Source organism: Carlito syrichta, unplaced genomic scaffold (assembly GCF_000164805.1).
Source record: "Carlito syrichta isolate Samal-C Ts95f unplaced genomic scaffold, Tarsius_syrichta-2.0.1 Scaffold65441, whole genome shotgun sequence".
Taxonomy (NCBI): domain Eukaryota; kingdom Metazoa; phylum Chordata; class Mammalia; order Primates; family Tarsiidae; genus Carlito; species Carlito syrichta.
This window is the reverse complement of record NW_007009537.1, coordinates 17,581-43,427: the sequence shown is the minus strand read 5'-3', so window position 1 is coordinate 43,427 and position 25,847 is coordinate 17,581. Positions and strand designations below refer to the sequence as shown.

General features: G+C 35.8%; 1 protein-coding gene across 1 annotated transcript in view; it reads left to right on the top strand.

Moving 5' to 3' along the window:
• LOC110594875 overlaps positions 1-25,308 on the top strand; it is an 82,633-nt gene extending 57,325 nt beyond the window's left edge. The window contains exons 2-3 of the mRNA XM_021708932.1: positions 24,141-24,290; positions 25,268-25,308. Of these exons, the coding sequence (XP_021564607.1) occupies positions 24,141-24,290; positions 25,268-25,285 (168 nt within the window). The 3' untranslated portion in view covers positions 25,286-25,308. The remainder of the gene's footprint in view (positions 1-24,140; positions 24,291-25,267) is intronic.
• The last annotated feature ends 539 nt before the right edge of the window (positions 25,309-25,847 follow it).

The window sequence follows — 25,847 nt, the reverse complement described above, 5'->3', positions numbered from 1 at the left end:
ATTGAGGAAAATAGAACAGTGCTTAAATATGCAAACATTGAGATCCAGTTGAAAGCATGCCATGCCTGCTGAGAGCTTCCAATGCCATGTGGAATAAATAAAGAATGGGATATGGGATGCCAGGCGAATCTTTTTAAGTGGCAAAAGAAGTTGTCCAGAAAATGAAATGCTTTTCTACTTACCTTGCCATTCAATTAAACGTCTACACACTGGAACATGGGGTATTTTGAGTGTTTACCTTCTGTTGTGAGATCCTGAGGACATAAACTGAGGTATTAAATATTAGTTCACACACAGTCCATGATTAATACACAGACTTGTCTCCCAGTTAAATATATATTTGCATTTATTTAACGTGGGAAAGAAATAGTTTGGTAGTTTGGAAGATAATTAAATATATATATATATTAATATATATATATATAATTAATATATATATATATATATACACTAATCTCCTACTTAAAATTAATCTCCACATTTAAAGTTAATTTTTTTAAGGAAAAAAGTCTTGAAAATGACTTCCCTATAAAGTTGAGTATGTCAGTGCAAAGATACCAGAACATATCTAAATTAACAATCAGGTAACACTTCCATTTGTATTTTACACCTAATCCCAAAACTAATTCACATTCGACAAGGTAATTAATATCCCAAATACATAGAGAACTCAAAAAAACCTAAAAAAACAAATAATCTGATTAAAATATAGGCCAAGGATCTGAATAGACATCTCTTAAAAGAATACAAGTGGCCAAGAAATATATAAAAAATGCTCAACATCACTAATCATTAGAGAAATGCAAATCAAAACTTCAGTGAGATATTCTCTCACCCCATTAGAATGCTTCTGATCAAAAAGACAAAAAATAATAAATGTTTTGGAAGATGCAGAGAAAGGGGAGTTGTTATTCACTGTTGATAGGAGTATAAGTACCTCTATTATGGAAAACACTATGGAAACATCTCAAAAAACTAGAACTGCTATATGATCCAGCAATCCCTCAGTATGTACACAAAAAAGAAAATTAATATGTTGAAGAGACATCTGCACTCCCATGTTTATGGTAGCACTATATATAGTAGCCAAGATATGACATTAATCTCAGTGTCCATCAACTGATGCATAGATCAAGAAAATATGGTATATATATGCAACGGAATATTATTCAGCTATGAAAAGTAAAGAAATACTGCTGTTTACATCAACATGGATGAGCCTGGAGGACATTAAGTGAAATAAATACCACATATTTTCACTCTTATGTGGGAACTGAAAAATGTTGACCTTATAGAAATAGAGAAAATAATGATGGTGACTAGAGGCTGGGACGAGTAGTAGGGGGAAGGGGCACAGGAAGAGATTGGTTAAGAAATGCAAACATTATAACTAGATAGACGGCATAGGTTCTCATGTTTCATAGCACTGTAAGATGACTATAGTTAGCAACAATATTTGTGTATCTTATTTTATTGGATTTGGGGTTTTACTCTGTCACCCAGGCTGGAGGGAAATAGCGTGATAACAGCTAGCTATTAAACAATTCTATTTGGCAAATGCTTTTGTTTTCTTATGCATTTTATCCAGTTAAAGCTTATCTTTGCCATAGGTGCTAGGTAATCAGCAATCATTTAATGATACACTGATTCATCAAGAATCTCCATAAATGTTTGGAAAATCAAGTATACAATGTATATTCAGAAACATTTATTACTTATTTTTATTTTAAATTTTTGATAACATTAAGCAGTCACAATAAAAGTTTTGATTATGAAAAATCCTACTTATGGCAATAATGTATTATTGCTCAAGAAGAAGATAGATAATTATTATATACTATAGAAAAATTACCCTCAAAAGTTTCCAGTAGAGAATGGAAGAGTAGTTTCTTTGGCTTCTTGTCTATAGTTAAACAATAATGTTTGTTTCTTGCAAAATTGTGGCACCCTTTGATGCATTGGAAATTGAGACAAGAGTCCCCAATGACTTAGTTGCCTCAAGGTTCATTCGCTTTTCTCTACCTAGTAAATAAACACAGGATTCAACTCTTTTAGGCTTTGAGCAGAATGTGTTTCTTCACGCAATTTTGAATCGTCTGTCAGGAGTGCCTCTACTGGGCACTTAGTTTACCTGGCCAGGGAGGACAGGATATGGTCAGCTGACAATTGTCCCCCGACCTCACTCTGGCAACCTTCTCCTGCTGGAAGGCCTGGAGTGAGCAGAGACACAGACCCTGAGGAAAGCCCTGAGTCCTCTCTGGCCCCAGCTGTACAGGATGCTTTCTCTGAGGGACTCCGACCCTTCCTGGGCTCCTGATGCCCGGGAAGCGTAGAGAAAATGGAGCCAGGACTCAGCGTCTTAGTCTCTGTGACAACCCTGGGTGGGAGTGAAGGGCCTGATGAATTGTGTAGACCAGTGGGTCAGGACATTGAGGGCAGCAGGAGCAAAGGGGGACCGCAGCCAGCAGGGGGGATCCTCTGGGAAGGCAGGTAAGGGACTCCTGGACCCTTAGAGGGTCATGTGCACAGCCTCATGATGCACTCCTCACAGGCTCTGTTCTCCAGGGGGCGGGAGAAGAGGAGAAGGCAGCAGCCGCGCCCGGAGACCCAGCCGGCTTCTGGTGCTCAGATTCTGCCTGTAGCCGAATCTGGGCCCTGGCCTCTAGCCAATATCGCCTGCGATTCTCAGTGGCCTAAATGCCCCAGCCCCTAGTGAAGGGAACTCAGATCTCATCCAGGCTTAGGCACTCTGGGCACTGGGGGCGGGGAGCATCAGTGGGAAATGGACCTTGGTCTGCCTCCTCTGGCCGCTGCCATGGCAACGGTGATGTTTGAGGCCGCCGGTTGAGAGGACGGCTCCCCCTCGCGGAGCCCAGCGCTCCCAGCGCACAGAGCCAGGAGCGCAGAGTGTGCCTGGAGGTCGGGGAGGTGAGGCGTCTTTCACTCTGCCACCCACTCCCGCGTTGCCATGGAGACCGCCAGGGCAACCTCACCTGTACCCGCTGCTCCAGCCACCACCGCTGAAGTAGATGTAACAGCAACTAACAGCAACCTGAGCCCTCTTTGGCCCCAGAGACCCTTCCAGGAACTAACCCAGCAGCTGCCACTGCTTGCCTCCCACAAACAGGAAATAAGAGGGCAGGCGTCCAAAATTCGTCCTGGTTCCTCCACCATGCCTTGCTTTATTTAGCTTTCCACTTGGAATTTTATATCTCAGCCTCTTCCACAGTGAATGGCATGGAGAGTGTATCAAATGGCTCCTTTTATACTGTCTGCCACACCTCTTCTATTAACAAACAGGTGTTCTATTCTGCAGAACAGTATCCTAGGTCCTGTTTAATTATCTAAAGAAAGAAGAGATTTTAAGTGTGTGTGTTTCTTGTATTGCAGCAGATATGTGGAATCCCTCGTTTTCATTAACAGGACGTGGATATTTATAGGAATGTCTTCCTTGCTGCTAAGCCCCCACCCCACCCTCTCACCCCTGCCCACAAAATAACCATTTCTTTTGACAAACAAGTAGATTGATTACGTGTCAGAATATCTGAGGGCAAAAGTAGAAAAAGAACGGGCTGTTTAGAAGCCCTTCCCTGTCTCATTTCCAGTTCTGTATGCCAACTGTGCTAAAATCCCTCTTTTCTGTGCTCTCTTCCGTCTATGTTTGAGGTCAGTTTTTGGCTTTGCAAGGTGGGTTATTTCAACATGGCTCTGTCTTTGAACTCGGGGGTGGGGGTAAATTAAATACTCTAGACTACTTACTCTCAGCTCAGGTGCAAGATTTAGTGTATAGATGCATCTCTACTGACTACTGATATGAATGCACTTAGCAAAAAAGGACTCTCCCTGATTAGAGCCAGTTGAGGCATCTGTGATCTTGAATTGCCAGCCGTACCCTGGCAGACTCTGTGAACTGCTGTTGGTCACAACCCCTTGCTGACAAATCTCTTTTCTGTTGAATGTGGATATGGTACAGCTTTCATTCTCTGAAAGCACCCCTGGTAGCTTTTTGCTACTGATAATCATGGGTTTCCTTAACATAGTTCTGCAAGTTTGAATAGGCCAGCCTTTTCAACTGACTTTGATACTCCCTCTTTAGAAAATCCCAACATTGTAGAATAACTATTTCTTTTTTAGAGCTGATGGGGGGATACTTAGTAATTTCATTTTGTCACTTTCTGTGTCATAGTGTTTTAAAAGCCACTAATAGAGATTTTGATATAGTCATAGGCAAAGCTATGAATTTGAAACGTTTATCTTTGCTGCCCTCTTCTACCCTATTTCCACCTCTCCCAAATGTCATCAGGGTTTCCTAAACACCAAATCTAATGCCCCTTTTCATTGGTCATCCTACTTAAATTCTCCTAAGAATTTGACCTTCATGATCTAACCTCTCATTTTTCTTGAAAAGCTCTTCATCTTCTCCTGAAACCGCTCTGACCTCTTTGAAGGTCTCTTCTCAGTCTTTTCCCTTTTTTCCTCTTTGATCTTGTTTCTTGCTCTTTGGCTTCTTTTCATTCTGCATATTCTTGGGAGCCTTTTTATCCGCACCTATTGCTTCATCTGCCATCCTGCTCTTGTCTTCTAAATCTGTGTTATTTTGTGCAGACTTTTCTCAGAGTTTTAGGTCCATATTTCTAAGCCACTTCATGAAATTTATTTCTTCTTGTATTTCCTGCAGGCATCCAAAATTCAATCTTCCCCTCACTGAACTATGTTCCTACCTAAAACTTACTTGTCTTACTGCATTTCGTATCTCAATTACTGCTCTATGCCCCTAGTTACCCAGGATCAGAAACATGAGAGCCATTTATTGATCCATACATTAATCTAATTAAAAATTTTGCTGGTATCTAGCATATGCCAGACAAACAGTATCAGGAAGCTTAATTTTCTGGTGGAAAAGTTAAATGAATATATTTACAGTGAAGTGACAATATTATAGCTTTTGATAAAATTTACTATGGAAGTAAGGAGTATGCTATATGATAAAGAAGTTCCGAGGAACATTCTAGAGGGGTAGGTAAAAAAATCTATAGGTATTAAGTTGAGATGAAGGGTAAGAAGAAACCAGACATTTAAGTTGCTGGAAAAATAACAGGTCAGGCAGACAAAATAGCAGTCACAAAGAACTTGTAAAAAGTAAGGACTTGCTGTGCCAAAAAACAAACACACACACACACACACAAACAAACAAACAAAGTGGCATAAAAGTCAATGTATGTGGTGAGCAGGGTAAAGTGGGATGAGATGAGATCAGATAGGAGGCAAGGGACAGACTTTGCAGGACTTTGTAGGCCCTGATGGGGAGTTTGAGTTTTTTCTATGTGCAGGGGGATGTCACTGAATGCCTGTAGTTCCAGCTACTTGGAAGGCTGAGGCAGAAGGATCTCCGGAGCCCAGCAGGTTGAGGCAGCGGTGGCTGGGAGTGGCCACTGCACTCCAGTCTGGGCGATGGAGTGAGACTCCAACTCAAAAAAAAAAAAAAAAAAAGAAGAGTGGCATGAACTGTTTCCTGATTTTACATGATCATCTGGGAGTAGGATGGAGAATGCATTGGAGCGAGTGAGAGTTTGGAAGTGGAGAGGGGAATAAAGACTATGGGAGTGCTCCAGGTCAGTGATGACAGGGGTGCAGAAAAGGAAAAGGACATGAGTGAACAGACTTGAAATATTTTCAGTGGCCTTTTGTCTTTATAACCTACTGTTGTGTCTCAGTCTCATTTCTGTCCTTCGAGTGCTCCGTGCCACATGGGGCTTCCCATGTCCCAAGTCCTTACCACTAAAGTCTCATTGTTATGTTCTTATAGGGCCTTTATTTTTACTGGATATCTGATAAGGAGAAGATAGAGAACAATATTTAAGAAAGCAGGCTCCAGAGTTATGCTGTCTTGGTTTATATCCATGTCCCATGACTTACTAGTGGAGTAACTTTGGGCCAATTGTTGAACCTTTCTGTTTTATTTTCTCCAGCTACAGAATAGTAATAATAGTAATAATACGTTTTTACAGGCCTTTACAGGGAATGAGTAATGCATATGATACACCCTATATGGTAAGTGCTTAATAAATGCTGGGTGATGATGTTGCCAATAATGATAATAATAGAAGACCTGAAATCTCACTCTGATAAACATTTTAATATAACTCAGGAGAAGTTCTGCAGCCTTTGCTTATAACTTATTAGTACAACTAAGAAACAGAAGAAGAAGGACATCCTGGCTAACATGGGAGGAGATGAGGAATCTTCTGACAAACAGGCATCCAATGTAGCTGCTTCTCAAATCAGTGCATCCTTGCACTCCTGAGCTCAAGCTATCCTGCCTCAGTCTTCTGAGTAGCTGGAACTACAGGCATTTGCTGCCATGCCTGGCTAATTATTTTTATTTTTATTTTTTGTAGAGACCGTGTCTCACTATATTGTACAGACTGGTCTCAAACTCTTGGCCTCAAGTGATTCTCCTGCCTCAGCCTCCCAGAGTATTAGGATTGCAGATATGAGGAAATCTTGTATGAAGAAAGCACTTTCTGTTCCTTTATGATTTCTTAATTTTGCTTTCTTTGAGTCTGCAATATGTCATTTTGTTTTTCCTTGTTAGAAAGAAAACAGATGTGGAGCTTTTAATCATAGCAAGCATAATAGAATGCCTTTAAATTGGGAAAAGTTGGTATTTACTGGTACTTGGTGATCTTTATATCTTGCTGATTTCATAGCAAACAATATTAAACACTCCTTGGTGCAGTCATTTGCTCCATAATGATGTTTTGGTCAAGGATGGATGGTGTATTTGATGGTGGTTCCATAAGATGATAATATATTTTTACTGTACATTTTTCTATGTTTAGGTACACAGATACTTATCCATTGTATTATACTTGTATATAGTATTCAGTACAGTAACACGCTGTACAAGTTTGTGACCTGTGAGCAATAGGTTGTATCATGTGGCCTGGGTGTATAGTAGGCTACACCATTTATGTCTGTGTAAAGACACTCTGTAATGTTTGCACAATAAAGAAATCACCTAATGATGCATTTCTCAGAACATATGCTCATTGTTAAGTAATGGTTGGCTGTTATTCTGAACAGTAATAATCCTGCATTCCCATCTTAGCCAATATCGACTGCCTTGTTTGATCAAGTAATCACTGTCCTTCATGAATGGTCTGTATCTCATAATTTTCCAACTCAGTTATCAAGCCTTCTCAGTATTGAATAAATGGATGGATTAAACCTTTATAAAGTATTTCTCTCAAACTTTTTCTTTCTTTTCTATTGTTGTTGTTCTTTGTTTAAATTAGATCCTAGTTACCTTTCTCAAGGAATATATACGTTATCATTTTAACACCTCTCTGATCAACTTTAACATATTCATGGCAGATTAATTTTCTCAAAGTATTCTTGTCACTTCTTCATTCAAAAAAAGTCAAAAGCTATTCACGGAGAAAATAGTTACAAAGTGGCAAAGGATTTATACTCAGACTACATAGAGAACTGCTATAAAGAGGAAAAAGACCACTCAATAAAAAGTCGGGAATGTGACTTAGATATTTAACAAAAGAGCATATCCAAGTGACTAACAATATAAGAAAAAATCCTTATGCTTAGTAGTCATCAGAGAAATTAAAATCAAGACCACTATTGCACCTATCAGAGTAGTCTAAAAGATTGGCATTCCAAGTGTTAGTGAGAGTTGAGCAGTTAGGATATTCATATATCGCTAGAGGAACATTACATTGATACAGCCCCTCGGGGGGAAAACAACTATTCAGTGTGGCTTACAAAAATTAAACACACACACACACACACACACACACACACACACACACACACAATGAAGCAATTCTACTCCTTTGGTTATATACTGACAGGAAATAAATAATGAGTGTACTAAAAACATGAAAGAAACAATGAAAGCAGTATTATTTCTAATAGCCAAAATCTGGAAGCAACTCTAATCTTTATCTTGAAAAAAATGGTTGCATAATTATGGCATATTCTACTATGGAATACTATGCAGCCATAAAAAATACTGCTGTAGGTAGGGGGGCCCCCCCCCGAAAACAGAACAGAATTATCTTTTTTTGGAGGAGGGGTAGAGGCTTCCCCTTCTAGGTAAGTGTTCTAGGAATCCATCAGCATCAGTGTACCAGCTGGCACTGTTGTGAGAGGCTGCATTTGGCTTCAGATAATTTTTTTTTAATGATTCTTTCCATGCATTTGCCCATTTCATGGTGAGTCATTTACAAGCACACTTGCCCACACCACGCTGAGTGTTTAGCAGTTTTATTTATTTATTTTTTTTACCAAAAAACAGCATGATCCCGCACCCCACCTTCTCTATTTACCCGATCTCACACTGAGTAACTGTTTCCCCAGATGAAAAAAGTCCTCAAAGGGAAACATTCTGACAATGTGGAATAGGTGAAACAAAAAATAACAGAAGCACTAAAAGGCATCAAAACTGAGGAGTTTTCAAAAACAGTTTTTAGCAGTGGAAAGAGTATCACCTCAAACGAAGGTGATTGAGGTTTAAACATGAAAGAATACATGCACAATATTTTATAAATGTTCTGGGATATTTTGGGGGGCCCCTCAAAGATCCCACAAACATAATAGTATAATAAAATAGGCAATGCTAATCTATGTTGAGAAATTATGGCGGGGGTTACCTCTGGGGTGGTGAGCAAGAATTCTCCTTAGGAAGAGGCATCAGGGCTCTTGTGGGTGTTCTGCAACTCTTCTGTTTCTTAACCTGGGTCATCCTTACATGGGTATTTTTAATTTGTGTAAGTTCATTAAGCTATACATTTATAATTTGTGCATTTTGTCTCTGTTATATTTCAACTAAAAAAATTTTTTTAAACTTCTTATTAACTACTCTGTTAGGTCACTCCCTTCAGTCTCTACCAATTGAATTTTAACCTGCTTGTCTTTTGTTTTCTCTTACATCTTGGCACATGTCCCATGATTTCAACAGATTTGACTAGGAAATGAATTGTTCTTCATTTTCACTGTTTTTGTTCTCTTACTAATAGCAACACTGAATTTTAGCTGGGCACATGACTGACTCCTTAGACCAATTTCTTGACTATATTTTCTATCCTGCTTTGCCTCTAGATGTGGCTGTGTGATTAAGTTAGAGCCAGTGATACATAAGCGGAAGTGATGAGTACAACTTGCTTCCTGTATGTTCTCTTTCACTTTTACTTCTAGCTGGAAAAATAGCAACGTCTGGGAAACCTTGGCAGCATGTATTCCAGATGCAAAGCTACCATGCAAGCTCTGGATCACCAGACTGTTAGATGAGAGATAAACACATTTCTATCTTATTTAAGCTGCAATAGTTTGAAGTCTCTTTAGTACAATATAGTCTTGATCTTAACACACTTTGTATTTTATAAACACTGTAATTCATATGTGTCTCTGTGCATTTAATTAGACTAATTTCTCTTTTCAAAGATGCCCTGACCTACTGAAATGATCGCCAGGTGGTGCCATATTCATTATTTTATATTGTGTTGTGCTTTCTGTTTTCTAGACATGTGACCTTGGAGAATATATTCATTTTCTGAGTCTCAGCTTCCTTAACTGTGAACTGGGAATAATAGATGATTAACTATGAAATGGAAATAATAGATGATTATTTTGAAAACTAAAAAAGACAATACATGTAAAGTGTTTAGCAGTCTGAAGTACATATTAAGCAGTCAACAAATATTATTTTCATATGATAATTTTAACATACATTAATGATATAGAATTAGGCAACAATACACAAAGAAGCTCAATGTGTGTTGGAGGGGATATGAATTAAGGCCACTTAAGAGACAAGTTCATCTTACTGTAGGATCCCAAGCCTTCTAAAAAATTGTGTGATTATTTTGGAAATTGTGTGATGTGAACATAAATATGCCCTATGACCAAGCAATTCAACTCCAAGTTATATATCCAAAAGAAATGAGCATGTGGGTTTAACAGAAATACAACAAAATATTCAGAATCACAAGCTGTTATTCTATTGCCTTCTGACTTTGTGGCTCTTGAGATGTTTGCTGTCAACAAACTTGTTCCTTTAGGCTAATCTATCTTATCTTTCTGGCCACTTTTTAATATAGTCTGTATGTGGTTATCTGCAATTTGATACGTAGTCATGTATTCAAGAGTAGATTTTTGAAAACAAAATTATCCTGCTTGGGATTTGTTGTGTTTCTTAAATCTGGGGTCTCACAGCTCTATCAGTTTTCTTTCATTGATTCCCCAAAAAGTGAGACTTCTTTTTCCAAGCCAAGATCCAAATAAACTTGACAAGTCATCTTGGGCAGATATTCTTCTAGTTTACTCTTTCAATTGTATATGGTCCTTTGTTTTGAGAGTCCTACTTTTATGTGGGGTTCTGTTTCAAATCTTGCAACCTATTGCTTACTTGACCCAAGAAATTTACCTGATTTTGTAAACTCTGCAGTTTAAACTATGCTTATTATTCATTCTTTCTAGTTACCTTATGTTGGAAGGTTTTATTTCTTTTTTAAAGAGAAAATTAAAATAAGTGAATGTTTTATGTCCTTGGCAAATTTTTATTTTTCAATATGAATTGTTTTATTTTATTTATTTTTTCAGTTCAAACTCATTTCCCTTTTATTAAAGTCCAAATTACCATTACATGGTTTGGTACTCAATGAAGGAAAACTTGTTCAAATAAGATAATATGCTATCATCAGTATTTCCAGGTAACTGTTTACAATCGAGTTGCAACACCAATAAATCTTTGGGAAGCACATCCATGGGGTTTACACTTTGTCAAGGCCCAGCTCCTTGGGAGTGGAGATTTCCAATTCTCTTAAAGTTGATCTAAGTTCCTGAATGAATAGGGGTAGATTTCCTTATGAGGTCCTGCTTTGTCCTTAACAACCTCTAGCACATGCAAACTGCACTAGCAAAATCATTTAACCATCTGCATGCCAATATAGCACATGCAAACTGCACTAGCAAAATCATTTAACCATCTGCATGCCAGCAAAGCAGCATCAATGATTTTTGGGTTCTGGAACCAGATCATAGCCAACAAGTGCGTTCATCCCTTTACGCAATTCCCAGGCATCTATATCTGCTTTGTTGAAGTATGTCACCCAGCAAGCATCAAAGCCGCATCTGTCTCATGTGACCCATGAGAAAAGCAGTGAACTGAATGGATAGCGGCAGCGGTGGGGCCGGGGGCTGGGGCGGGCTGCAGCCGCAGCGCAGCGGCAGAGAGTGGAGCCCAACGTGATGGCGACTGTGGCACCCAGGCCGAGGCTGGAGAGAAGCCGGGTGAGAACAGGCGGGCTGTTCCAGAGCGCGCCTGAATTGTTTTTAAAAAGTGAAAAAATATATTTTTAGAGATGCGTACACTAACAAGGGATAAAAAAGATTTGGTTGTTAAGTTTTAATTTTATGTGAATTTTCATTTTTTAAAAACTGACCAAGCTTGGATTACAAAAATATTTCCTGAACTGGTTTTTGGTCCAGTTGAATAAACTTCCACTATTGCCACACAGGAAGGCAAAATTCACTCTCAAAAGGAGATTATGCCATCACCCCTCCTTTTAAATAGACTTTAGGTTCACAGCAATATTGAGCAAAAGTATTCCCTGCCTTCACAGACTCATAACCATCCCCACTATCAACATCCTGCACTAGAATGCTACATTTGTTATGACTGATCGACCTACACTGACACATCATTATCACCCAAAGGGCATAGTTTACTTTTAACACTCTTGGTGTTATATATTTAGTGGGTTTGCTTAAATATTTAATGACATGTATCTATCAATACAGTATCTTTAAAAAAAGTTTCACTACCTTAAAAATCCTCTATTTATCCTTTGTCTACTTATTTCTCTCTCCCCCAAATCCCCAGAAACCACTAATCTTTTTACTGTCTTCATAGTTTTGCCTTTTCCAAATGTCACATAGTTGGAATCATACACTCTGTAGCTTACTCAGATCGACTTCATTAACTTAGTAGTATGTATTTATCTCATGTATTTTCATGACTTAATAGTTAATTTCTTTTTAGTGCTAAATAATATTTCTTTGGTTTACCACAGTTTATCCATTATACTTACTGAAGGACATCTGTTTGCTTCCAAATTTTGGCAATTATGAATAAAGCTGCTATAAGCATGGGTGTGTAGGTTTTTGTGTGAACTTAAATTTTCAACTCTCTTTGAGTAAATATCAAGGAGTATGTCTGCTGGATTGTAGGGTAAGAGAATATTTAGTTTTGTAAGAAACTGCCAAACTCTATTCCTAAAATTTTATATTCCCATGAGTGAATTAGAGATTTTGTTGTTCCATATCCTTACCAATTTGTGGTGGTGTTAGTGTCTTGAATTTTGGGCTTTCTAATATGTGTGTGGTGGTATCATTTTGTTGTTTTAATTTGTGTTTTATGAGGCATACAATGTGAATCTTTTTTTCATATGCTTATTTGCTATCTGATTATCTTCTTTGGTAAAATGTTCAGATCTTTAGTGCATTTTTAAGTCAAATTGTTCATTTTCTTATTCTTAAGTTCTCTGAGTTTTTGTATGTTTTGATAATAGTTTTTTCCATATGTCTGCTGCAAGTATTTTCTGGCAGTCTATGACCTGTCTTCTCATTCTCTTGATTGTATCTTTCACTGAGCAGAAGTTTTTAATTTTAAGGAAGTCCAGCTTATCAATTCTTTCTTTCATGGATCATGCCTTTGGTGTTGTATCTAAAAAGTCAGTCATCACTATCTATGCTTGAGTTCATGTAGATTTTCTCCTATCTTCTAGGAGTTACATATAATTTTGCATTTTACATTTAGGTCTGAAGGTCTATGTTCTATTTTCAATTAATCTCTTGAAGGCTGTAAGGTCTGTGCCTAGATGCTGGCTGCCTGCCTGCCTGCCTGCCTGCCTCCCTCCCTTCCCCCCCTTTCCTTCCTTTCCTTTCCCTCTCTCCCCCCTCCCTCCCTTCCTCTCTTTCTCTCTTTCCCTCCTCCTCCTCCTCCTCCTCCTTTCTTCACATGTGGATGCCTGGTTGTTTCAGTTCCATTTATTAAAACGAACTTTGCTCCATTGTATTGCCTTTATACTTCTCTGTCAAAGACCAATTGACTATATTTATGTAGGTCTATTTCTGAGCTCTCCATTCTGTTCCACTAATCTATTTTTCTATTCTTTTGCCAATATCACACAGTCTTGATTACTACAGCTTTATAGGAAGTCTTGAATTTGGGTAATATCAGTCATCCTATTTTATTCTTCTCCTTTAATATTGTGTTGGCTATAGTTGGTGCCTTTTTACTTTTTCCTACATTTTTTGAGGACATTATTCTCAACACTCTCTTTATGTAATAGACTTAGTCAGATAGTTGAAGGATACGTATTATCTGTAATAAAATCATAATTTACATTTGTTGGGTACTTGTTAAATTCCAGGAAAAATTCAATTAGTCCTAAATTAATATGAAACAGAAAAATGCTATACTTATCTACATGTTTTAGATAAGAAAACTAAGGCCCAGAGAAATGTAAAGAAATTCCCCAAGACAACTTAGGAAGTAAATAATGGAATATGACAGTCTGTCACAAAGGGGCATAATGTGGTACCACATCCCAATACATACAGCATAACTAACTTCCTTACAAGGAGATTCTACAAATTAACCAGGTTTATAGAGATATTATTCGATTTAATTGGACATTTACTAATCATGTAGTATATACCAGGGACTATTCTGTGCATTACATTTTCAATATAATTATCACCAACCATCTTTTCTTAATGCATTCATTATGTAGTGGGTCTTATAATGAAGAAACAAGTTAAAAACAGTAGTAGCTTTTTTCAATATAGTGCCAAGCTGGAATCAACCCATAAGTCCATCAACTGAAAGAAAAAAAGAAAAGCACTTGTGGCATAGCCATGCAATAGAATATTATTCAGTCATAAAAGTATAGAAAGCTCTGATAACCAAGTTTTGATAGAGATGTCTCTCACAGGTATTACTTGCTAAGTCTTCATGTTTACTTCCCAGTGAAACTCTATGGTAGCTCTTCTGAACAACTTAGAAATGGAGAGTAATATTTCTTTCTAGTATTTAATTCCTTGCCTTGTATTTAGTTAAAGATTTTTACTTTGCATCCACCTGTACCCCAACAAAGTTACTATTTCCATAATTTTTCCAAAATAAAAGTACTTTTCTCTGGGAATTATAATCCCAGAAAAATAATTATAATTCAAAAGATTGACTTCCTAACTCTAAGGGCTTTAACATTTTTTAAAATTGCTTTAGCATCCCTTTGTAAATATACTCATGCACTATAGGTTGCTGGCCATAGTTACCATACATCTTTTGAATTATTTCTTAAAAATAATTAAAATTGCTGTGAATATTAATATCTCTCAACCTCATTTTTACTTGTCTTTCTCTGGTTCCTAGCCCTAAAGATATAAAAGGGAATTTACTGCTCTTTTACATAATGATTATGCCTATTAGTTAAGAGAACGTCCAAGAAGATGTAGCACAATTGCAGCCGAATACTGAATTAATCACAATAATGAGCAAAATAGAAAATTTAAGTGATGAAATCTTCAGATGAACCCCAAATTTGTATTAAACAACTCAGTTTTCAAGGAGAAAAACTTGTTTTGGACCTGTTTTCTTAGCTACTACATAAGCTGTTTGATAGGTGCTAGAGCAGCAAAATAATGAACAAACAGAGAAACATGCAGCCTGAGTGATAACTGGTTAGTCAGTACCTCAAAATGGAAAGTTATTTGTACTTTAATGGTAACAACAGCATGTGTCAGGGAAGTGCTGAAAAGTTGCTCATAGAAGACAATATCTGACAAGTGAAGCTCATTTTGCCAGCATCTGAACATATGGCCAAGCAGTGTTTTTTCCAGGCTTCTTTGTGCTGGCAGGGATTGTCCTCCTAGTAACATGGACTTCTGTTTGAGCTGGAAATAGGATGAATATTCTGTACAGATAATTGTGAATATTCTGTGTAGATAATTATATATATCCTCTCATTGAAGAAACATAAGCTTGAAATTCAATACTGTGTTCCTGTGTAAATCATTAATTTTGGAACGAGTAGACAAATTTTCTTTGCTTTTGCAAATGAATTACTGGTACAAAATTAATAAATTGTATATAGGTTTGCTTTTCACAGAAACATTTTTTAAGTTGAAATATTTTAAGTTAAAAATACTTCGTTACTCTCTTTATGTTAGTTACTTTGTACTATTTTTTCCTTGAAATATTGTCCATTTAAAATTCTATAAGTTTTTCTTGTTAAAAATGCAGTCAGTAACTCAAACACATTGGAAGATATTAAAAATTGCTGCTGAATAAAAACTCTTAATTTAAGTTATAAACATATTATTTTACTTGTAATCAGAGTAGATTTCTTCAGTAATCAATAGATAAAATAAAAGTTTTGTACCTGGGAAGTTTCTTATAATGTAGGCAACAAGATATTTTGTTGCTATTGTTGTTTGTTTTTAAATGTGTTGGAGAAGTGAAGCCTTGAGGATCAAATGGCACGATCTTCCCTTAAAACTAAAAAGACAGTTTAGGGCTGCATTAATCACTTTGAAAATTAGCCAGCTTGAATAAGAGTGGAATATATTTATACCTTTCTGCTTGAGTAGAATCTCACAGGTGTTGGTGAAAATTAGATTATTTGCAGATGGTCTCTCTAAATTCTTAGGATGCTTATGAAAATCAAATGCTAGAAATTCATATTTATTTTTCTATGTCCTCTTTTTTCTTTGTTATATCATTTTCTTTTTTTTTGAGTGGAAGTTTTACTCTGTCACTCAGGTTGGAGTACAGTGGCATGCTCACAGCTACCACAATCTCAACCTGCTAGGCTCAGCTGATCCTTCCAGTTCCGCCTTCCAAGTAGCTGAAACTACAGGCACATGCCACCACGTCTGGCTAATTTTTTTATTTATTGTAGAGATGAGGTCTTACCATGTCGCCCAAGGCTGGTTTTGAAGCCCTGGTCTCAGGCAATCCTCTCACCTTTGCTTCCCAAAGTGCTGGGATTACAGGCGTGAACCACTATGCCTGGCTTATTATGTCATTCTTTTATTTGCTGTCTGTAAATTGGCAGCCCTTCATACTGCTTTTATTTCTAAATATCTTATAAAGTTGTTGCCTATTACATCAACTGCATTAATGATGATTTTTGCCAATTATGACATCTGATTGTTAACACTTAGACCGGAAAAAGAAAAGTGATAACTATTTTCATTCGTTGAGTCCTAGATGGCAAATGTGTTATAGTGACCTTAGTTTGAATTCCCAATTATAATTTAAATAAATAGTCTTTCAGTAGATGTTATAGTTGGTATATCAAAATTTTGACTTTCAAATATTATTTTGAAGTAAATAAAAAAATTATGCAAACTGCCCTGTTTTGATCTGAATGGCATGGTTGAACGATATACCAGTGTCCTTATCTATCCATATCCTACCATATTACCTCCCAAGCAGATGTAATCTCCTGTGGAAAATGGTAGTCAGGAAGAATTTTAGGAGAGTGATCTGCCCTATAATGATCATTTCTGTATCATGTCTTGTTTCATCATACAGGTTGAAGTCAGGAATTTCAAAAGAAGTTACATTTGAAACTCAAAGAAAGTGTCTTCCAAATAGATCCTAGAAGACCAAGAAGGGATATGTACAACTGCTTGTCAGTCTTTTTTTTTTGAGTTGGAGTCTCACTCTGTCACCCAGACTGGAGTGCAGTGGCTGCTCCCGGCCACCGCAGCCTCGCCTGCTGGGCTCCGGCAATCCTTCCACCTCAGCCTTCCGAGTAGCCGGAATTACAGGCATGCGCTACCATACCTGCTGATTTTTTGATTGATTGTAGAGATGAGGTCTCACTGCCCAGGCAGGTCTCGAACCCGCGGGCTCAGTCAATCCACTCACCTCAGCCTCCCAAAGGCGCGGGATTACAGGCTGAGCCACCGAGCCCGGCTGCTTGTCAGTCTTTTAAATTACATTTTGATTTGATTTGATGATAATAATGTTAGCATCTCTATGCATGGTATTTCTGTCACTTACCAATTTCATTGGATTGCCTTAAATGTTTATGTGTTTATATATATTAGTTCACTAATTGGCAATTAGTGAGTTAGTATAAAGTTAAATAAGGATGATTCATTTTTAGTTTAACTTTTTTCCTTCAATATCATTTTAATGTATTAATATAATACAAAAAGGCACTAAACCAGTCATTTTGTTGAACACAGACTTGCTATCACAAAGTCAATTTAAAATTCGGTTAGTTTTGGTATCATATTGGCTTTAACACAAAGTTTTTTTCGATAGTAGCTATGTTTTCCATAGCATCCTGAAGTGTCATGTTAGATCATTAGTTTTTTGAGTTCTTGTTGAAGTTATTTAGCTAATGGTTGACCACAGTGGTTATTCTATAAAATATTCACTGAATTCAATGAGTTTGTCATTCACTCATCTGAAATGACATAAAAACAGTGGTATCTTAGAGCTGGCTTATAATAGCTCATAAGAGCTTACAGGAAATTTTTAGAAATTTTTACAACCCATATGTGAAGCACAGACATAACTAAAAGTTTTGTGATATAAAGTTGGTAAGTAATTAATATTACAATCTGGTGAATAACTCAAAACTTATGTCTAATTTTCTTTCTACAATGTAGCATTATCTATAGTCTGGGGATGACTAATTTTGTCTGTAGTGTCACTATGATAAAATGATCATATAATGATGCATTATTTTGCATCTCTTTCTAACACCAGGTTCAGCAATTTTACACTAGTAACTTAAAAGAGGCCATGGTAGAAGTATTTACACCACCAAAGTTAGCAAATGCCACAAGTCAGGTACATATAGTTGTTTTTCATTGTCTTAGTACTGAAGCTAAAAGGAGTTTCAGTTGAATGTATAATATCTGTACAAGGGTGAAAAATAGTTCAATAGTAGATCACATACAATATGCAATTATTTTTAAAAACTTGAAAAAGAGTTTCCAGATTGGAATGGAATTTTATTTGTCATATCATAGGTCAATCAAAACTGTAGGTTGGCTAGACACACAAGAGTTCAGCAAAAATCAATGAAAGCATGCTGTGACAATCTGTTGCCTATTTGGAATTTATAATTAAAATATTGCATATTTTATTATTTGTAGATTATATGCCATACATTTTTTATATCAGCAAACTTTCTAGTAACCATATATATATATAAATATATATATATATACTTTTTTTTCAAAAGGGAATTTTTAAACATTGACCAGCATGCCACTATAATCACCATTATAGTGTTGATTGAGCCACTTTCATTTCTATTCTGCATTACTATCTACATTGTGGTCTGTTTGAGTATGGATTGCATGAATTAGCAGTCTCCATTCTCCCCTCCTCACCTGTCCTAAAGAAGCAATAATCTACTTTCTGTCTATGTAAATTTGCCTATTATTGAAATTTCACATAAATTGAGCCAATATGATATGTGGTCTTTTGTGTCTGGCCTCTTTCATGTTGCTTAATGTCTTCAGGGTTCATCCATGTCATTATTATGGCAGAAAACTATTCCTTTGTGTGGTTATACCACATTTTGTTTATACATTGATCAGTTTAGGGGCCTCTGAGTTTCTACTTTTGGCTATTACAAATATGCTGCTATTAATATTTGTGTATAATATATTTTGTGTGTACTTATTCTTCTTGAATATGTGTGTGGTGGGGGGACTTGCTATGTCATCTGGTTAAGACTAAGTTTAATTTTTTTGTTACTGCCAAACCTTTTTCAAAGCAACCGAGTTATTTTGCATTTCCACCAGCAATGTATGAGGGTTCCAGTTTTTCAACATCATCTCCAATACTTGTTATTTTTGATTATAGCAATCCTAGGGAATGTGAAATAGTGTCTCCTTGTGGTTTTGATTTGCATTTCCCAAGTCACTAATTATATTGATTATCTTTTCTTGTGCTTGTTTCCCATTTGAATATATTTGGAGAAATGTCTATTCAATTTTTGTTAGGTTTTAAATTGGGTTATTTGACTTTATATTATTGAGTTGTGTTTTCATCTATTATGGATGAAAGTTCCTTGTTAGATATATGGTTGTCAATTATTTTTCCTTGCCTGTTAGTTGTCATTTCACCTTTTGATGGTATTATTTGCAGCATAAAAGTTTTACATTTTGATGTATTTCAAAGTAATTCAATTTATAAATTTTTGTTTTGTTGCTTTTACCTTTGGTGTCATAACTAGGATAGCTTTGCCTTACCCAAAATCACAAATATTTACTTACGTATTCTTATATGAATTTTGAGTTTTAGTCCAGGCATGGTCTCAGGTCTGTAATAACAACACTTTGGGAGACCTAGGAGGGAGGAAGGCTTGAGCCCAGGAGTTCGAGACCAACCTGGGCAATATAAGGAGACCTCATTTGTACAAAAACATCACTAAATTATCTGGGCGTGGTGTTGTGTGTGGGGAGTCCCAGCTACTTGGGAAGGTGAGGCAGAAGGATCACTTGAGCCCAGGAGGTTGAAGCTGCAGTGAACCATGATCATGCCATTGAACTCCAGCCTGGGTGACAGAGTGATAACCCCAACTCAAAAAAATAAAACATTTGAGTTTTAGCTCTGACATTTAGGTCTATCATTCATTTTGATTTAACTTTTATGTATCGGGTGAGGTACAGATCTGACTTACTCCTTTGCATGTGGGTGTATAATTGTGCTGGCACCATTTGTTAAAAAGACTATTTTTTCTCCCATTGCATTGTCTTGACACTTGTGTTGAAAATGAATTAAATTCTAACAACTTTGTAGTAGCTTCTTTAGATCTATATGTGAGATCATGTCATCTGTACCATGACTCACAAAGTAAGTCTTTCTTTCTGAAACAGCAATTTTATTCTACTGATCTATTTATCAATTCACATGCAAATGCCATACTATTTAAGAAAGACTTAGTATAGTAAACATTGAAATTGAGAAGTATGTGAACTCCAAATTTCTTTTTTTTAAAGATTATTTGGAATATTCTCGTTTCCTTACATTTACATATGATTTTTAAGGTCAATTTGTCAATTTCTATAAATAGCTAGCTGGAATATTGGTAGAGATTGCATTGATTGATTTGGACTATTGTCATCTTAATAACGAGTCTTCTAATTCTAATTTCTGTTTATTTGGCTCATTTTAAATTTTAAAACAATGTTTTATAGTTTCCAGGATACAAGGCTTATACTTCTTTTGTTAATGTTATATCTAAATTTATTCCTAAGTATTTTAGTGTTTTGATGTCCTTATTTACATCAAATTATTATTTTATTATGCCTTATTTTCAGAGTGTTCATTGCTAATACACAGGAATACAATTGAATTTCATGTATTGATTTTGAGCTCATTTATTAATTCTAATATCTTTCAGGTGGCTTTCTTAGAATGTCCTTTGTATGAGATTATGTCATCTGCACTGTAACACACAAAGTATCTGCAAAGATAGTTTTACTTCTTCCTGTCCAAACTAGGTTTCTTTTCTGTTTTCCTTGCTTAATTTCCCTGGCTAGAACCTCCAGCACAGTGTTATCCTATTTTTGAAGGTAGACTTTTGAAGTTTTCCACTATTATTGTTGAATTGTCTATTTTTCCCTTTAAATCTGTTCATTTTTACTTCATCTGTGTGTGTGTGTGTGTGTGTGTGTGTGTGCGCGCGCGCGCACATGAGTGTGTCTGTGTGCATATACACATGTGCATAGGTGTGTTTATACTGCTTGGAGTTCTGTTATTAGGCGCACTTATGTCTTTCTGGTGAATTGATTCTTTTTATGGCTGACAGTTGTTTGCATTTAATAGTTTGAGAATTATTTCCCTCCATTGTTTCCCTCCATTGTTTCTTTTGTGAAATTTTCAGGCTTATGGGGGTTTCCTTATATGTGATGGATCATTTATCTCTTGCTATTTTCAAGATTTTCCCTTTGTCTTTGTTTTTCAACATTTCTACTGTAATGTGTCTATTTGTGACTTTCTTTGCATTTATGCAACTTACAGTTTGTTAAGCTCCAAGTTCATTGAATATGTTTCTTCCAGTTCCTGAGTAACCTAATTACTTCATATTATCTTACCTGGGGCATTTGGCTTACTTATATTTTAGACCCAACCCCTGAAGAAATTTTTGTGCTTTAATCATAAGAGTGTGTGTGTGAGTTGAGCTTGAACACAGTTGAGAATAAGCAGGTTCACATAATGGAAGGTTAATAGACCATTTCCTTCCACAATTTATGATTTCAATATTATCTTGTTAAGCACTGAACTTCTAATTTATTGAAAGAATATTGACTATTAACCAGTGAATGTGAATCACTTTAAATATATGTTCCCATAACACAATTTGTTCCTCTTGTACTCAAATTCATACCACTTGCAGTTGGCTGTATAATGTCTACCCAAAGATACTAAATCCTAATTCCTGGAACTTTTAAATGTTACCTTGTTTGGAGTAAGGGTCTTTGTAGTTATAAGTAAGGATCTTGAGATAAGAAGATAATCTTGGATTATCCGACTGAGCCCTTAATGCTACCATAAAGATCCTTATGATAGAGATACTCAAAGGAGAGCCACACAGAAAAAGAGAAGGCAATATGATACAGACTCAAGTTCTGAAATGCTGGCAATGACCAGAAGCTGGGAGAGACAAAGAATGGATTCTCTCCTAGAGTCTCTAGAGGGAGTGCAGCCTTGCTTACATCTTGATTGAACTTCTAGCCCCCAGGACTGTGTGAGAGAAAAAAGTTCTTTCTTTTTCAAGCCATTCATCTTGAAGTGATTTGTTACAGAAACCATAAGAAATTAATATACTACCCTAGCAGTCGTTTTTTTCAACATATATTTTCTGTGCTCGATTGTAAACTCCACAAATACCTCAGTTATCTGTCTAATACACCTTGCTAAATCCAGAATCTAGCAGTGGGCTTAGCAATATTTGAGCTCTGTTGAATACTTGTTGATAAAATGAATAAATAGGCCATGATGCCTATGTCACTTATAGTTTAGTGTTTAGCAGGATAAATGATTGAATAACTGAGTAAATCAGGGAACAAATATTTGTTCACATAAACAAATAAATACAGACAGTGTGCATAATTAATATATTTCTGGTTATTCAGCAAAGGAATTGAAAGGTTACTATACAAATTTTATGATGTGGAGCAAAGAAGATGAAGTTTTATGGGTGGTTTTACTGGTAGGTAGAGATAGAATTTTGGTTTCCAGCCTAGGAATGATGAATATTCTCTGAGGATATCCACATTGATTAAGTAAAAATGGATAGATTTAAAGGGCAAAATAGACAATTCAGCAATAATGGTGGAAAACTTCAGAAGCCCACCTTCAAAAATAGTGCAATCATGCAGAAGATAATCAAGGAAATAGAACAACTAGATCCTACTTAAAAAAAAAAAAAAAGCAATGCGTATAGGTCAAGAAGAGGCATCTGAAATTGTGCCTTCTCAGATATTATCCTTTAGGCTGTGACAGTTTTCTGGGCTGGTTGCTGCCGTGCTGCCTGTAGCCTCTCTAAATTTTCACTAAATATTGGTCTTGCATCACAAGGCAATGAGGTGATGTGTGGATCCAGTACAGAAGAAGAGATGCCTCAAGATGTAAAAGGAGAGTTGTGAGAAAGGTCTGAGGACTAGTGAACAACAATGTGCATCACAGATAATTTGTAGGGAGCACTTCAAAGTGAGCAAAGGTGAGATGTCTAGCTGTTTGTCACAAGATGTGATTTTCTATATATAGTTATTTGAATATACTTCTTTAGTCATGCTACTTACAAGGCTTATTTTAAATCAGATAAACAAATAAAAACCAAACTAACAAGAAAGCGCTAGGTGACTGGCTTTTGGTTTTGCAGTGAGCTCAGTCTGTTGGGGTTACTGTTCCAAGAGTATCTCGCCATGCCACTGAATAATGATTTTGGTCAGATTCATCCCTCTCTGGTGCTGCATACCAGCATTCATGGCTGTCATATTACTTCAGATTATGTCACAGAGTCCAAGTAAGAACACTGTAGTGTGTGTGTGTGTGTGTGTGTGTGTGTGTGTGGCGCGTGTGTTCTCTTTCATGTTGCAGCCTGTAAAATTACCTTTATTGTCTCATTCCAAACTAATTTCTTATTGCTCTGTATCATCCACGAACATTCCTGCCTTTTGGCTCTATTTCCTGTTGCTGTGACTTTTGCCCAACTTCAGCTCCAACCTATGTCAAATTATATTTCTTCCAAGAAGCTACTTCAGCAGAAAGGGACATCTTTATTCTCTGAATTTCTCTCATACTTTGCATATATTTTACTGATCATCAAAATGACAAGAGCTACCACTTACTGAGTGTTCACTATATGCAAACATGGGATTACACCCTTTACATATATTATTTCATTTAATTCTTACAACATTTCTATGATGTGGGCTCTATTATCTCTTGCAGAAAACTGGAATTTAGAGAGGTGTAAGTGATCTACACAAAATATGCAACTTCTAAATGGAAGATCCAAATTTCTCACGTAGATATTTTCTAGAGGTCATATTTTTAACCTTTAACTCATATTGTCCTTTAGTCCAATACTGGTAGCTATTATAGATACATTTTCTTTTCTAGGTTATGTGATATTTGAGAGTAGAGACTGCATATTCTTTCTTTTATTTATCTAGTTACAATTTCTAAAACCCAGTAACTCAATAAATATTTGTTCATTAAATGAATAAATATATAGGATTTTTACTGGGCCTTAACATGTATTCTAAAATAATTTAAGAAATTTATACTGATGACTGCAAATAAATAATTATAAAAACATAAGCGATGGAATTTATAGATAAGCATGATTTATTCAATATTAACTATGCTAACTGTTTTTTCTTATGTTTCTTAAAGTTCTGTGTGCAAATACATAAAATGGTAAAATATTTATTCATGAATTTTTGGATTTTCCTATCTAGATGATTTGGTTGAAGTTATCAAAACATTCTGTTTTGATCATCCTTATGTGTTAAATGCAAATTACTGTATTAATCTTGTGGGTATTTTGTTGTTGTTTTGTTTCCAGGATGGCGTAGGGGTAGATGAGAAGCTATCTTTACGGCGGGTAGCTGTGGTTGAAGATTTCTTTGACATCATCTATTCGATGCATGTGGAAACAGGGCCAAATGGAGAACAAATTCGGAAACATGCTGGGCAAAAGAGAACTTACAAAGCAGTAAGTTAAAAAAAGAAAAGAAATGTAAAAGACATGTATTTTGAAATTTGGTATTATGCATGCTTGTTAAGATGGGTTAAATAATTATAAATATTCTATCTTCAGTATAAATTAGACCGTATAATGGTCATACCCAACATTTAAACTGTAGTTATTACTGACTCTATTTTGGTTGTATATTTACTAGTCTGTAGTTTAAATCTGTCTCTTGCATTTTCATATTTTCTTTAAGTATATATAAAATGTAGCAGTCCCAGTCAGATGTCCACAAATTGGAAGATATCATTGTATTATAATTTGTAATATGTATTTAATGTGTCATAATAGGTGAATTATGGACTGGAAGACAACTTCTGACTACTTTTTAAGCATTCCTTCCCCTTTAAATTATATTAATATGTTTAGATATTTCCTACTTCATAGTTATAGTAAAATGGATAAGAAAATTTATGTACTTTTCTTATGTCGCCTTACATAAAATATATTTGTCCTGGAGGATATGTATATTCTTAAATTTCCAGAATAGACTATTAAAAGATATGTAATTTTCATAGCTCTAATGCCCTTGAACATTTTAAAATGGAAGTACATGTTTTTATTATAAATTATATGAAAAGCAGATTTAATTAACTGTTAGACATTGAAATATATATATGTTGTCAAAATGGAGTTATATATTATTTCTAAAGTTTCTAATTATACCTACAGTTTGATCTAGACACCTTAATTTAGCTTTTTATTTAATTAAAAACTTTATAAAATCATATTACTATATATGTTTCATCCTGTCTAGGAAAATTGAACAGTAAATTATTCTTTTCCAATATGAACAAAATGTACATCAGAAGTGCTTTATCAGCAACCAGAATAATATCCTTTTTTAGAATTCGTATTGAACTTTGCTTTTGGCTACCTTTATATTAATGTTTTCAGCTATATTGATACACAATATCAGTCTGGATCCATTTTTTTTTCAGATACAGAAAAATGTGTGAAATGCTCAAAGTTTCAAATACAGGTACATATGTTTGAAAATTAGCTACTGAGCATAAGAAATAGCTTCTTTTCCATAACTATTTTTTGCTATATTGCCAGGGTCATATTGAACCTTTGTAGTTGCATAATAACCCCTAATACATGTTGTATTTATCCCTTCTTCTCTATGGTTTTGTTTCTTGGCTGTTTCCAAATTGCATGGTTTGTGGGCAGGCACTATTGTAAGTTTCCTTACATAATTCTGCCACATAAACTTTCATTTGACTTACACATACATCCCAGGAGACATTCTTATCATGACTAATGGTAATGATCTAGCTTCTTGAGATATTTTTATATAGACTAACATTACTGAACATACTCATTCCGCCTGTCTCCTAAGCCAGGTTTATTCCTCTGGAAAGTAATAGGAAAAATGTATATTGATCTACTAATATCACTAACTGTGTACTCTTATGATAATGCATTTTCATGAAATAGCTACCTAAACTTGATAGGAGTTTGCAAGGTAGGAATGCATAAGCTCAATTGTAGTAAATGTACAAAAACAAAACAAAAAAT